At 44.6% G+C, this 16,429-nt stretch overlaps 1 protein-coding gene across 2 annotated transcripts in view; it reads left to right on the top strand.

Moving 5' to 3' along the window:
* PBX2 (PBX homeobox 2) overlaps window positions 1–16,429 on the top strand; it is a 1,189,058-nt gene that overhangs the window by 471,352 nt on the left and 701,277 nt on the right. For both annotated transcript variants that reach the window (XM_044083193.1, XM_044083191.1), the window contains exon 3: window positions 10,116–10,360. In XM_044083193.1, coding sequence (XP_043939128.1) covers window positions 10,116–10,360 — 245 coding nt within the window. The remainder of the gene's footprint in view (window positions 1–10,115; window positions 10,361–16,429) is intronic.

The following is a 16,429-nucleotide window of genomic DNA, read 5'->3' as shown; positions in this document are numbered from 1 at the left end:
CTGTACAAAATGCACTGACAGCCTTCAAGGACTACCTTCCTCCAGGGCAATTAATGATGGACAGACAACACCACAGTTATGTGGTACATAAGCAGGGGGGGTACACACTCCTACCCCCTTTGCAGACTAGCCATGGCATTGTGGAACATGGCCTTGACCTATCAAATACAGCTACAAGCGCAATTCTTGCCAGGAAAGCTGAATACTCTGGCAGACGAACTAAGCAGAATTCTCATGGACCCACATGAATGGAAACTGGAACCACGGATTTTCAATATGTTGACACGCAAATGGGGGAGTCAAGACATAGTTCTGGGGTGAGGCAAAAAGATCTATCAGTTGGACACATTCTGCACAAGAATTCATCACAAAAAAGCCTGGAAAGTCGATGCTCTATCATTCATTTGGAAAAACCTATCAGTCTATGCTTTTCCCAGTCTGCTCTCCAAAGTTCTACTAAAAGTCAAACAGGACAAACCAAAAATTATTCTGATTGCTCCACACTGGTCTCACCAGCACTGGTACCCACTCCTGCGCAATGTGTCACACCCTCCACCGTGGCACCTGCCTCAGACACCTTACTGTCTCAGCAGAACAACCAAATTCTGCACACTCAGCTCCAAACGTTGAATCTTGCAGCGTGGCTAATCGCCTAAATTCACCCTTAGCATCCCTCAGCAAACCTGTGATGTATGTCATTTTGGAGGCAAGAAGGCCTAGTACTAGAAAATCTTATGCCGACAAATGGAAAAGTTTTTGTGCTTGGAATCAATCGCAAGGAATAAGCACAGCAGTGCCCAATATTCCTTAGATTATACAATACTTAACTGAGATGCTTCACTAGGGCCTGTCCTTTTCTTCCATAAAAATCCATGCCTCGACCATTTCAGCTCATTGCAACACAGAGCCTCCCCTCTTTTCACATCCTCTGCTAAAGCAGCATCTTAGAGGGGCCAAAAACTTAGGACCACCCAGGAAAACTCCAACCCCTGCCTGGGACCTCAACTTTGTATTGGAAAAACTTACTCTTACTCCTTTCGAGCCAGCTGCTACTGCAGACCTAAAATTTCTCTCTTGGAAAACAGCTTTCCTTTTAGCAGTCACTTCAGCCAGAAGGTTTTACGAATTACAGGCTCTTATGGCAGTGGAGCCTTTCATTATTTTTCATGCGGACAGGTTGTCTCTCAGGACCCAATCCATCCTTCATGCCTAAGGTGGTATCCATTGTGGCTATTTGCCAACTTTCTTTCCCTATCCACAGAACAAGGGGGAGCGGATTCTGCATTCATTAGATGTACACAGCTTAGATTTTCCTCAAACAGAACAAAATCTCTATGAAAATCTGATCAACTACTGGTGGCATTTGCTGCATGGGCAGAGGGAAAGGCTATTTCAAAGCAGACTATTTCCAAGTGGATAAGGCATTGTATTAGTTTCTGCTACATGCACCATGGTAAACCTATCCCCAAGGTGATCCGATCTCATTCCACCAGGGCTGCATCTACTTCTGCAGCCTTTCTCCGAGGGGTTCCTACCAGAGACATTCTAGAAGTTGCTACCTGGAGCTCAGTTCATACGTTCACCAAACATTACCATTTACCTTCTCTAAATCCAGAGCTGCTGTACCACTGCTGTCCTTCAGGGCCTTATAGCTGCTCCTAATGCTGTATAAATCCATCCTCCCAACCATAGCTTTGGGCTTCTACCCAAATGTAATGACTGCAACAGTGAAACACGAAGAACATAGTACAGTTGTGTACACTTACCATAAATGCAGATGTTCGAGTGTATTCACTGTTGCAGTCCTGGTTACCCTCCCTCCAACCCCCTGTTTTTTCTCTTTCTATACTTATACTTTCCTTTACTATGCTTAAAAGTCTTTTTGGTGTATTTGCTTTAGTTTGGAGATGTATATTTTTTGTGTTTTTAATTACTTAAATATTTGGCTCCCCATTTGAGGGGCACCTGACATCTGGGTCAAGAAAAACTGATGTAATGGTGTTGGCTGCATGTTTTATACCCCTGACGACCTGACGTCATGGAAGAAGGGACAGCAACCGATGCAGGACCCAAGACTTTGTTAATCAGGCCGACTGAGGGCAACCTGCCAGCGGATTACCCAAATGTAATGACTGCAACAGTGAATACACTCAAACATATACATTTATGATAAGTGTACACAACTGTACTTTCGTCATACTAAATTCTAAAACAACCTTTTCTCACAGAAAAGTTATTAGATATTTTTCTCTTAACTTATCACATTTTGCGAGGAAAAATCGCAGCCATACAGGAAACTGTCTCAATGACTTTCCCCTGCCAGTACCAAACACTTAACTTCTGGCAGCTCCTTTGGGGGGAAAACTAGCACTTATTGCACAAAGTTGGCACATGATCACCCAGGACAAATGGGTCTTAAATATCGTATCACAAGGCTGCAGGTTCCACTTTCACACCCTGCCAAGGCAAAACGGTATGCCAGACCTGCCACGCAATCATTGGGCAGAGGCACAAAAACAAGTTTCCTCCCTCATGGACATGAGAGCCATTCAGCAAGTACCACAACAAGAGCAGGGACTGGGATTTTACTCAAGGCTATTGTTGGTGCCCAGAAAGGACAAAGCCTGGAGACCAATACTGGACCTGTCTATACTAAACACATTCCTGGATATTCCAAAATTCAAAACGTTAACTCTGCAGCAGCTTCTTCCCATGCTGGGCAAGAAGGCCTGGCTTGTGACTTTAGACCTAAAAGAGGCATACCTGCATGTCCCAATCAGAAAATCATGCAGAAGATACCTCCGATTTATAGCTGGCTCAATGCACTACCAATTCTCTGCACTGCCCTTCGGCTTATCTACTGCGCCCAGGGTCTTCACAAAATGCCTGGCACCAGTAATTGCATTTTGCTGACAGAGAGGAATACAGATATATCCTTACTTGGATGACTGCCTTATTCAAGCAGAGAACAAGGACATTCTACTACAGCATCTGGCGTTTGTAAAAGGATTACTAACAGGCCTAGGGTACACAGTAAACGAAAAGAAATCAAAACTCGTACCCTCTCAAGAGATGATATTCCTGAGTGCAAGCTTAAATACATCTGCCTAGATGGCTTATCTCACGCCAGACAAACACAGACAACTGACTACTTATTTCAAAATGTTGGCAGCAAAGACCCAGTTATCTGCAAGAAAAATTCTGCAGGCTTTCGGCTTCATGGCATTCTGCATTCTGCTAATTCCATATGTAAGACTGCATATGAGGAAACGTCAATGGTATCTAAAAAGTGTTTGGACTCAACATTGCCACAGCCTGGAAACGGTGATTACCCTCATTCCCTGCCTGCAACAGGAGTTTCGATGGGCAAAAGCCTGTCACCACAACACGGGACAGCCATTCACCTTACCCACAGCCAGGCAGACATTGACAACCGATGCATCAGATTATGCCTGGGGGGCCCATATGGCAGGAAGATGTATTCAGGGCACATGGTCCGCAAATCAAATGCATCTACATATCAATCAGAAAGAGATGCTAGCAGTTCAAAATGCCCTGACAGCCTTCCTGGATCTACTTCATCCAGGACAGCTACTGATAAAGATGGACAGTACTACAGTCATGTGGTACAAAAACAAGCAGGGGGGCACACATTCCTACCCCCTCTGCAGACTAGCCATGAACTTGTGGGACACAGCATTGACTTACCAAGTACATCTGGAAGCACAATTCCTGCCAGGAAGGATAAATACTCTGGCAGACGAACTAAGCAGAAACCTAATGGATCCCCACGAGTGGTAATTGGATCCACAAGTCTTCAGCATGATAACAAGGAAATGGGGATGCCCAGACATAGACCTATTTGCCTCCCCTCACAACTGTCAACTACAGAGATTCTGCACAAGGACTTATCACAAGCTAGCATGGAAAGTGGATGCTCTGTCTTTCAGTTGGAAAAACCTAACAGTATATGCCTTTTCTCCTCTGCCTCTCCTCCCCAAGGTACTCCTCAAGGTCAGCAAAGAGAAGCCAAAAATGATACTGATTGCCCCAGACTGGCCCCGCCAGCACTGGTACCCAATCCTAAAGAGCCTGTCTCAATGCCCAGCTTGGACATTACCTCAAATTCCTCACTTATTGACCCAACAAGACGGTCAGATACTGCACAGCCAACTCGGGACCTTAAACCTGGCAGCATGGCGGATAATGTAGCCATTCAAGACACACCTCTATCTAAAGCAGGGATGGATGTTATTTTGGAGGCCAGGAGGCCTAGCACCAGAAAATCTTGTGCAGAAAAATGGAAGAGATTCTGTGCTTGGAACTAGGCACAAGGTATTGACACGATTGCTCCAAATATTCCTCATATTTTGCAATACTTAACTGAGATGCTGGATAAAGGCCTTTCCTTTTCATGAATTAAAATTCATGCCTCTGCCATTTCAGCTCATTACAATACAGAACCACCTGTTTTTTCTCATCCATTACTAAGGCAGTACCTCAGAGGGGCCAAAAACATAAGACCCCCAAGGAGAGCACCAGTACCTGCATGGGACCTCAACTATGTCTTGGAAAAACTCACACTGCCTCCGTTTGAGCCAGCCTCTGCAGCTGATATAAAATTCTTATCCTGGAAAACAGCTCTGCTCCTAGCAATAACCTCCGCAAGACGAGTCTCAGAGTTAAAGGCAGTCATGGCTGTGGAACCTTTTATCATTTTCCATCCTGACAGGGTTTCTCTGAGGACAAACCTCCAGTGTGGCCCTTAACCAAACAATTAATTTGCCTACCTTTTACCCAAACCCACAGAATAAGGGTGAGAGACTTGTGCATTCTTTGGACATTCACAGGCAGCTACGCTTCTACTTGGACAGAACCAAAGCTTTCAGAAAGACTTAACAACATCTAGTGGCATATGCTGCAGGATCACAAGGAAAGCCGATCTCAAAGCAGACTATTTCAAAGTGGATAGGCCACTGCATTCGTTTCTTCTATTCACAGCATGGCAAATCAGTGCCTTAAGGGCATTAGGCCACATTCAACCAGAGCAGCAGCCACTTCAGCAGCCTTCCTCAGAGGAGTACCAACCAAAGCCATCTTAGAGGCTGCAACTTGGGAGTTCAATGCATACTTTTACAAAGCACTATCACTTACCTCTCTACTCTAAATCCAGGGCAGGCTTTGCCACTGCAGTTCTGCAGGGCCTGATAACCTCTCCTAATCCTATTTAGCATCAGCCTCCCAACCTTAGCTTTGGGATTCAACCCAATTGTAATGACTGCAACAGTGAAACACGATGCACGTAGTACAGTTGTGTACCTACCATAAATGTAGATGTTCGAGTGTATTCACTGTTGCAGTCCAGGTTACCCACCCACCATCCCCCTTTTCCCTGCTGGGACCTATGTGGTGTATTTGCTTGTAGATGAAGGAAAAGTTGTTTTTTGTGTATGCATGATTATTGGCATTATTTAGCCTACCATTTTAGGGGCACCTGACATCTGGGGCAAGAAAAACTGAAGAAAATAGTGTCTGCTGCATCTTTTATACCCCTGGCGCACTGACGTCAGGGAGGAGGCGACAGCAACCGACGCCGGACCTAGACTTTGGAACTCAGGCCGACTGAGGGTAGCCTGCCAGCAGGATAACCCAATTGTAATGACTGCAACAGTGAATACACTCTAACATCTACATTTATGGTAGGTGCACAACTGTACTTTTTCTTCCCCAACTATCCAAATAAAGGAGTGTATTGCCTACATACCCTAGATATTCACAGGCAAATTTGCTTCTACTTGAACTGGATTAAGACCTCTCATAAATCAGACCAGTTATTTTTGGCCTATTCTGGACCTAGATTAGGATGTGCTGTTGCTAAGGTCACATTGGCTAAATGGTTGAAAGACTGTGTGACCTTCATTTAAAGACAACGTAATATTCCATTACATACTACCCTAAAGGCTCATTCTACAAGCCTTCCATGCCAGAGCTTCTTTACATGACATTTGTGCAGCTGCAACTTGGGCTATCCGTCATACCTTCATCAGTCATTACAAATTGGATTTGGCCTCCAGGGGAAGAGCATCTTTTGGTTCTATGGTGCTCAGGAATGTCCTTCCATGAGAGCCTCCCAGGAATAAAGGTAACTGGGGACTCTGTCCCATACGTAAGGAATGAACGAGAATTAACAATGTCAAATAAGTTAAGTCTTACATAACGTTCCATCTCTATTGTTGATCCTTGTTCAATCATTACAACCCTCCCTCCTTCCCCCTCCTGTGGCTTCTAGTGGATCTCACCATTCGGTTCTATTAGGTCATTTGACCAGAGGTAGCCTCTACCTTCTTTTGACTTGCAAAATCAGTCTGAAGTAACAGAGATGGGAATTCTGGGTAAGAGTTTTAGCTCGAGAGTTTGTAGCTGAAGCGAGCTTGGAAGATGGCCGGCTCGGTTCCGAGGTCGGAACCGATACCCATACGTAATGACTGAACGAGGATCAACAATACATATGGAACATTATGGTACGACATAACTTCTTTTTGTTTACTTGATAGTAGTAGAAAACAGTAACCCAAAGTGTTCTGCCTGTTAAATGCATTTAACATTTTACTTAACGTCCGTCCCTACATTCCTCTGCCTCTGTGTAAGTCCATCTGCAGTACTCATCCTGGCAAACTATTCCATGGAGATATCTTGAGTAGTTTTTGAGATCCAGTGAGTAGTTCATCCCTAAAGTCCTTGCTGTTCAGGATGAACCGTTCACCTTCTTCTGATGTGATCTTGAGTACCAGGATAATGTTGTCCCCTCTCCCTTACAAAATTTCTTCTAGTCTTGGGCCAGAAAGCCTCTGGCTCATCTAGTCTCTGGTGTATTGCTTCCCTCTATCCTGCAAACATCTCTGTTGGTTTCCTCTGTATTTCTTCCAGCAGCTTTCTTGTGTTCGTATTTTGACTGAACTGATGTCTGTGGGAGGATGTTGGCAGGATTTCTAACTTTAACAGAAGGTTTGTATCTTAAGCTTTGGTTTTGGTCATTGTGTATGTAGACATTGTTGAGTTCTGGTCTGCTTGCCCCTTTACACAATATAGGATGTTGAGCTCATCAGAAGTTGTTCACTTAATGTAAACGAAGTGTTCTACAGTTTGCACAAACATTCAACAGTTCTGTCCATTTCTGTAGACAAGTACTTGGTAGTCATTAACCCGTGTCTGTCTTCCTCCAGTCCAGTCAAGACTCATGTCTTGGTGAATGTTAAAAATGTAACCTATTTGGGCCATGCCATTTTCTTTCCTTTACACTTTGATCCCTCATCAAAACCTCTAAAGCCAGCTATGAAGGTAGAATTGCGGCAGACAGAAAACGACCACAAAGCCTTCTATAGTTATGTCAAGAATCTCCATGGCAATACCCAGGTTTGCTCAGAGTTACTGCACAATGGTACATCCTGTACTGAGCCAACAGATATTGCAAACATACTGGCTGACAGATTCAGTGCCAGCGTTATCCCTCCCCAAAGGACCAATCACAGTACTGGAGGAATGCCAGGCACCCAGCATTACTGCAGCACAGGTTAAAGCTGCATTGTCCACGGCCAAGAGTACAGCTTCCATGGGACCAGACAATATCCCTGGATGTGTTTATACGTGAACTACAAAGTGAACTGGCACCACATCTGTGTGCCCTGTTCAGTCACAGCCTCACCTCAGGCTTTGTCCATACCGAATTGTGCACTGCTACAGTCATCCGTCTCTATAAAGAGGGAGTGACTACAGACCCTGGGAATTATCACCCCATTAGCCTGATGAGTCTGATATGTAAGGATATGGAGTGCATCATCATGGACCTAATTAACAAGGATATAGGGAATCTCCAAACTCTAGATCCCACTCAATTTGGTTTTGTGAAAGGTAGATCATGCCTGCTCAACCTGGTTGACTTCTTTGAGTCAAGTCACCAGAGCTGTGGATGAGGGCAAGGCAGTTCATACAGCCTACCTTGATCTGGCCAAGGCCTTTGATACCATTCCCCACTCAGGAATTATTGATAATCTCACCAAACTAGGCATCAACCCCTATATCACTAGATGGGTTGCAAATTGGTTCACAGATAGAAACCACAGTGTGAAAGTAGCGGACTCCAAGTCAGACTGCTGACCAGTCACAAGTGGAGTTCCACAGGGATCAGTCCTGGGTTCTCTCCTGTTTGGCATCTACTTCTCAGAAGTCCAGGCCAACATGAAGGGACTCTGGCTGACCAAGTTTGCAGATGACTGCAAGCTGGGAGCCATTATTAACTCCCCAAGTGATGTAGACATCCTACAGAAAGGCCTCCTTGAGACCAATGACTGGTGTCAAAATCATGGCCTTAAGCTTAATGCAAAAAAATGTGTCGTCATCCCCTTTGGGAAAAACTCAAGTTTCCACTAATTACCACATCGATGGGAGCCCACTGAACACTGAAGGGTGTTATAAGAGATCCGAGGAAATAGGTTGACAGCAACCTCTCTTTGACCATCACATTGCCACTGTGGTCAAAGTCCTATGTGGCACATCTCATTACCAAGGGTTTAGAATCCAGGAAGACAGAGGTCATCATCTCTCTTCTCTTCCCTCATTAGGCCAATCATTGAAAATAATGCCCCATTTGGCATGTACCTCACTAGATACATGCAACAGCTGGAAAGGCCACAAAAGTATCTCACAAAGAGGATTCTAGGCCTTAAACCTATGTCCTACACGGACAGACTCAAAACTCCAGCTGTTATCTGTCTCATATTGTCTACTAAGAGGTGATATCTGCTTGACTTAAAAAGTCATGTCTGACCCAGCTCTGTTAGAAATGCTACATGTAAAGAAATCCCAATCCTTCCACACCACACACTCCACAGACCTTAACCTCTTTACCACATCAACAGAACATGCTGGAGGGACAGGTTCATAACCCAGAGACTGCCCATGCTCTGGAATAAACCTCCCATACATGTCAGGCAGAGCACCTCACTGGCCCTCTTCAAGAAATATCTTGATGAGTGGATGGGAAATAGAAAATTCTCCCCGGGGATCACTCCAGTGGCTCTACTTGATAAGAGTCACTGGGAACTAAAGTTGGGCAGCACGATGCCAGGGCACTTCCATGGGTTAGGCTTGTAAAGGCTCCAGGGCCATTAGCGTAGTACATATGAACCTGTGGTAATCGAGCCATATGTACTTGTCCCTGCTAATATCTTTTAAGCTGTTGCATTTTCCATTGCTGCATTTTCATGTTTCCTTCACAGAAGAGGAGAACTGGAAAAAGGTAAGTAGAGAGTCCCGGTTTGCCTATTTCTGTGCATGAAGGCTTTTGTTGTTAATTTCTGCTATTACCCCTTCATATAATTTCTGTTGGTCTGTCTTTGATGCGTCTTACTGGACAGAAGGTATAACTTATATGATACATTCTCACCTTTAGGTGTCTTGAACCTCCCACAGCTCTGTTTTATTGATGCCATTTGTTTACGATGGCTTTGCATTGAAAGTCTGTGGCTGTCGCATTGTAGGGACTGGCTTTTATTGTGTAAGCACTGATGTGTGCCTCCATACTGACCTCTTTCCTTGCCCTCTAATTTACTCTTCAGCCAGTTGCTGTCACGTGTGGGTGCTGTCAATGTACAGTGCTGAATTTGGCTGTATATGATGTCTAGCTTTGTCAGAGGGTGTGGAGCATATGGAAAGGCATCTGACTGCTGTCAGAGATGCAGCCATAAAGAACATACAGTTGAAAGGTATCTTAACACAATACTTTTGATTTCATCATCCTTTACCTTACTTGTGTAGTTTTTTTTTTCTCTTTTCTGCTGTCCTTATTTCTTTTTCCTGAACAACAGTTCTGTGTTGGATGACAGAGCATGTCCTGCCTGTGGTTTCCTCTTATAATAGTATTGGAGACCTGTAGAGCTCAAGTAAAAAGTGATATGAAACTAGTTAAATTCTTTATTTTTATGAACCGACTTGGCAGTGCATGAATCAATAGATATATCATGTAATGTATTTCACTTCTAACTTTGCTGTTATGGAATGATTGTAAATTGCACAGTGAGTTTTGCGAGGTGATTATATTTTTGTCATCTTTTTGGCAGGTTTGAGTATCCGTAGCAATCAGGAGGAGGAGCCAGTAGACCCCCAGCTTATGCGGTTGGATAACATGCTGCTAGCAGAAGGGGTTGCGGGTCCTGAGAAAGGAGGTGGATCGGCTGCAGCTGCAGCAGCTGCTGCAGCATCTGGTGGTGTCTCTCCAGATAATTCTATTGAGCATTCAGACTACAGGAACAAATTGGCACAGATTAGACAGATATACCACACAGAGCTGGAAAAATATGAACAGGTATGTCTTCCCCACGTAATTTTGGCTGTTTAGTTGCAGTTTAACTTCTGCATGATCTTGTTTTAGAATCTCTTATTAATTCCAAGGAGATGTTCATTTTTGATAACTTTTGAAAGCACTATGTAAATGCACTATAGAAGGCAGTTACTGTTTGTTTTTGTTTTCCTGGAATGTGGTCTTAGTGAGTGAAGCATGGCAAATGCTGATGCTTCAGAGTAAGATTTATAGCCTGCATTAAACTTTTTTTTTTTGTTCAGTTTGCTCCTCCTGGCCAAGCAAGTCCATTCATTCCTTGTCTCCAGGACAAGGGTTGACCAGGATGGTTCATAATTCAGACAGCCATCTGGGGTGCTATAAGGGTTTTTATGTATTATGTTTTCTGTGCAGTTGCTCAGCCCGTGGAGTGGAAGTGGGATGTGCAGTGGGCTGATGGTGCTTGTAATCTTTTTTCTGCAATGACATTGAAGCAAGCAGCCCTACCCCCCTTCCCTCAAACAAGGGAAATAGTTTCCCTCATCTCTCTGGGAGAAATCGCACTTTCCTACGTGATCCTAGAGAACTTGCAACCCTGTCCTTCCCTGGGAAAGATGAACAGGCCAAGCCTCTCTTCTCTAGTCTCTCCTTGCTTGACTCTTTCAGTGCCTGGGCTGCTGTATGTATCTCAGTCATCTGGCTCCTGCAGTAAGACAGCCATCCCTCAACTCCACAGAGCAAGACTTTTATGACTTTTATATTAAACTGATGTAACAAATGGACTGTATCCCTTGTTCACCTTAAAAGGGATTGATAAAGTTTAGATTGCTTGTTTGTTTATTTGCTGGCATCATGACTGAAGTGCTGTTATGCCTTTCCTTCCCTATTGTTGATATTTCAGCCTTTATTTTAATAAAAAAAAAAACTTTGTAAATGTATTGTATCCCTTTGGGGACACTACCTTAAAGATAACAATTGGCTGTGTTCATAGACTGTAATAGACAGGCTTCCATGCACACACGATAGCATGTGCCCACACTACCCCTTTGCTGACATCCTAGGGGATAAATGTCAACTCTCAATACTTCCCTGTAGAAAAATTATATTTTTACAAAGGCTTAAAAAATGTACACATTATAAATGAGTGGTGGGGAGATGCATCGCAGAGCTGTAAGCACTGATTGCAGTGATTGTTTACTATACCTGTCCCCCCTCCACCCTACTTATTCCTTAGTTGCTCACAGCCTTTTCTACCCTCTGCTTGCTTACCATTTTCATCTTTCCTTTACTTTGTTTCCACTATTTAATCTGGTCAAAAAATAGACACCTCACACTTGGCCATCTAGGACTTCAAACTTCATTATCTTTTTTGATCGTACTGTGCATGCTGGGTTGCGAAGAGCATAGCCGATGCTCATGTGCAGCTGCCAAGCACTGGCAATGTTCATTATATAGTATAGAGCTAGGCTGCCATGTTCCATATGTCCAGCTAAGTGTAACCATATTATTGCACTAAGTACATTGGCCTAAGTTGGTACCAGCAGCACATATGAGTTGAGCATTGTTGTGCAGCAATTTGGCAAGTACAACATCGCATACAGCTGACAGCATTTGAGGTGTTCCCCTTGCAAAGTGTTACAGTGCCAACTATGCCTGTGGAATGATGGCCTAAGACCCCAACAGTGGTGTCCTAAGGGATCACTGTTTACTCCTCTTTAAATCTTCGTGTGTGACGCAACTGCTGTATATTTTCAAAAAGCCTTTGTATCACAGCTGCTGTAGCTGCTCCTGTAATTGAAGTGCTTTGCACAGTGCAGGTGTAGAAGTCTGTGGGTTCAAGTCCCCTCAAGGTTGTTCATACGTTCATAGGTTCATACTAGGCTATCTGCCCTAGGGTATTTATAAGCCTAGCCAGAGTGTGTTTGGCTTTCGCCACCCATTTTAAATTAATTTTGCTATGCCCTTTTTCAAGGTTAGTATACTGTGCCTCTGTCTAACAGTGACACAGAAGTGATACCCGGGGTAAACCTACGATCTCCCATCCACTCATCAAGATTCCTCTTGAAGAGAGTCAGAGGGACTCTGCCTAACCTGGACTGGGATTTTATTCCAGAGTGAAGGGAGCCTCTGGGTTATGAATCTGTCCCTCCAGCATGTCCTATTTATTTCAGTGCTGAGGTTCAAGTCTCTCGAGCATGTAGCTCGATGGGATTTGGATTTTCTGAGGTGCAGCATGTCCCTTAATTCGGGTTGGACATGGCCTTATCGTCAGGCACAGGTCACCTCTGAGCAGGCGGTATGCCACTGAGTAGAGCTGGAGTTTCTTTAACTGGGCAGCATATGGCATCTGTTTGAGCCCTTTGATCCTCTTGGTGAGGTACTTTTGGGGTCTTTCCAGTTGCTGCAGGTGTTTGGTAAGGTACATCCCAAAAGGGGCATTGTACTCTATTATCCCTCATCAGGCCCATAATAAAGAGGCACGATGACCTCCCCTAATCCTGATGTGAATCCCTTCATGATTAGGTGGGCTATATAAAATGTTTTTCTAACCACTTTGGCCACGTGGTTGTCAAATGAGAGATTGCTATCAACTTGGGTCCCCAGGTCCCTAATTACTTCTTCTGTACTTAATGGATTACCACCTATGTGGTAATTTGTGAGCACTTTGTTTTTGCCAACGGGATGACTATACACTTTTGGGCGTTTAGCTTGAGGCCATGGCTCTGGCCCCAGTTGTCTGTTTCTGTGAGGCCCTTTTGGAGGATGCTTGTGTCGGCTGGAGAGTCGATTATGGCCCAGTTTGCAGTCATCTGCGAACTTGGTCAGCCACAGTCCTTCCGTGTTGGCCTGTACCTCCGAGAAATATATACCAAACAAGAGAGGTCCCAGGACTGAGCCTTGTGGGGCGCCACTTGTAACTGGTTTGGAGTCTGACATGGCTCCAGCAATTCTAACCATGTGGGTTCTGTCCTTGAGCCAGTTTGCAACCCATCTAGTGACATAGGGGTTTATATTTAAGCTGGTGAGCTTATCTATAATGCCCGAGTGGGGTATTGTATCGAAGGCTTTTGCGAGGTCCAGATAGGCTGTATGGACCACATTCCCTTCGTCAATGGCCTTGGTGACTGTTTCAAAGAAGTCAACCAGGTTTAAGAGGCAGGATCTGCCCTTAACAAAGCCAAACTGGGTAGGATCCAGTGTCTGTAGGTCCCCAATATCTTTATTTATGAGGTCCATGATGATCCTTTCCATAGCTTTGCAGACCAAGCTAGTCAGGCTTATGGGGCGATAGTTTCCAGGGTCCGTTGAGGCACCACCTTTGTGGAGAGGGACCACTGTTGCTGTACGCCACTCTTTGGGTACATATCCTGTAGTAAGGCTGAGATTGAACAGTAGTTTTATGTTTGGGTTTAGCTCTTCTTGGAGTTCATGTAGGACGCAGCCTGGGACACCGTCTGGTCCCATTGGTGCTGTGTTTTTGCTTTGGAGGCGGCTCCCACCTGAGCATCTGAGATGTCAGGGGGGCAGCACTCTGCTGGGATAGATATTTGCCCTTTTGGTGTGGGGGGGGGTTTGCACTGAACCCTGTCAGCTAGGATGTTGGCAATGTCTGTGGGATCAGTGTATTTTTTGTCATTTTGGACTAATTCTGAGCATATCTGGGATTTCCCACCCAGGTTCCTAACATAACTAAAGAAAGCCTTGTGATTATCCTTAGTGTCCTGTGCAATTTTTCTCTCGAAGCTGGCCTTTGAGGATTTTATGAGTGCCGTTAGTTTTTTGCTAATACTGATCAGAGATGCCTTCCCTTTTAGGGATTTTGCTCTATCATGTAGTAGCTTCCTCCTTCTATTGTATAGTTTGTTTATGGCTGGGGTCCACCAGACAGGTCGTCTGCCTTTGGAGGATTGGGTCTTGGTTTTATATGGGATTGCATGATCCTTGCATTCCTGAAGGTGTTCATAGAATGCATTTATAAAGGATTCTGCGGTCTGGGCCGTATTTTCCACAGGCCCGGGGGCTTTGAAGGATTCCACCTCGGTTTTGAAGAGTGTGAAATTTGCTTTAGAGAAGTTTTTCACTGTGGTTTTCTGGGCAGGGGGTGGGGTCGGGATGTGAATATCCAGTGAGATCAATTTATCTGATCTTACCAGTGAGGGATACAGTTCTGGTCTGGATCATAGAGTCCCCATGTTGGTGATGATCAGGTCCAGTATGTTTTTCCCACTTGTGGGAGTGGTAACAAGTTGTTCCATAGCATTTGAGTTTATGAATTCTAGGAACCTTTGGGCAAGGGTGTTGGAGCTAGAGTAATGCTCCCAATCTAAGTTTGGGTAGTTGAAGTCGCCCAATATAATGGTGTTCGGAGAGACCTTCATATTTTCCAGTGTTCTCAGGAAGGCCGAGTGGGGTTCCTGGGTTTGGGAGGGTGGTCTGTAGCAGGCTATAAACTGGAAGGCAGTTTTACCCACTGTTAGTTGCACATGGATAGTCTCTGATGCTTCGTGCTTTGCCACCAACCTGGAGGTGTGGGTATCTTTGATGAATATCGATACTCCCCTCCTTTTGTGGTTCGGTCCAAGTTTTGGGGCGAAAAGCATGGTATGAGGTATAACCTGGTAGTGCTGGGGTGCTCTCGGGAGTCCTGAACCAGGTTTCTGTTACTGCACAGATATCGATGTTCTCCATGCTAAGGAGAGTTTTGAGTGCGTGCATCTTGAGGTTTAGATTTCTAGCGTTGAGTAGCATTACTCTTAGTTTCTTATCCCTTGTGATACCTATGGAGGTGGGTTTGTCTTTTGAGCCTTGCCTAAAAAAGGCACTATGGGGTAGCAAGAGCCTTTGCCAATATCCGAAAGCCCAGGGGTGACAGGTGCAAGCCGTCCCTAGCAAAGCATCGTGGCTTGTCGTGCATATCATCCCAAGCTGACAGGCATTGGATCCCCTTTGAATGACACCAATACTTAAGCCAATTGTTGAAATTGATCATCTTGTCTTCATATTGTGGCATCATTCTTGGTGAGGGTAAGATGCTACTCAAGGTCAGGGTCATACCAGCCTGGGCTACATGCTCAGAGAGCTCCTCTATGTCTCTTTTCATGTAGTCCAGGGAGGTACGTCTCAGGTCATTCACACCAGCATGGACAATGACTGAGTCATATTTGTACTTGCCTTGGAGTGACCTGAGTGCTTGTGTTATGTGGCGGATCCTAGCGCCAGACAGGCTGCTCACCGTGACCTTCTCCTTGTTCAGCCTGGTGGCGGGACGTCAGTGTGCCTGACGATAGAGTCCCCTATTACGAGTGTATCAGGTGTGTTGTTTAGCCTTAAGGTCTGTGACTGTTCGGCACACTGGCTTTGTGAGATATGTGTTGCACGTGTTTTGTTTTGGGGTAGCGGTTGCTTGGGTGTCTGCTTTGGAGGTCTCTGCTGCTTAGGCAGATCTTTATTTAGAGCCTCCGAGTATGTTTTTGTGTGATTATGTGTTTGGTTTGCTGTTGTGGTAGGTCTATGTGAGACTGGAATTGTAGTGAGTGTGGTTTCCTTCTCCTCCTGACTGGTTATGCCAGTACTGAGTTGAGAGAGCTTAGCCTCCAGTTTGGCTATATGGTTGCATCTCTCGCATGTGTTGGAATTTGTTGGGAGGAGGAGAGGGTTGTCTGTGTACATGAGGCAGTTGTAACATTGCCTCAAGATTCCCATATTGTATGTTTTTCTTGTGTGTTCATAGCCTTTCTGAATCCCAGTGTGAGACTGTAGAAAACAGAACTACAGTGTTTTGAAGGATTTAAAAGGGACAATAAAAGATTTTTAATTTCAGCTCTGTCCTTCCTTGCCGACTGTCTTATCCTTTGAAACCCTTTGATGCTTACTTGAGTTGTTTTTTCATTGGCGATTAGTAGGCTAATGGTTCAAGAGATCTTAGATTTTACCCAGTTTTCTAGCCCTAGGGGAAAGATAAGGGTCAGCAAGAGTGATTTTTGACAATTTTTAAAGACTGCCTCTGTGCATAAGGGACATAGGTGCCACCACATGAGTGAATTTGCGATTTCCATCCATTGGTCCAGACTGCGCTTGAAGGTGGTCAGGGAAAAG

Source organism: Protopterus annectens, chromosome 9.part0, assembly GCF_019279795.1.
Source record: "Protopterus annectens isolate FY-2018-M chromosome 9.part0, PAN1.0, whole genome shotgun sequence".
Taxonomy (NCBI): domain Eukaryota; kingdom Metazoa; phylum Chordata; order Ceratodontiformes; family Protopteridae; genus Protopterus; species Protopterus annectens.
Note: the sequence above shows the minus strand (reverse complement) of the source record. Positions and strands in the feature narration are given on the sequence as shown.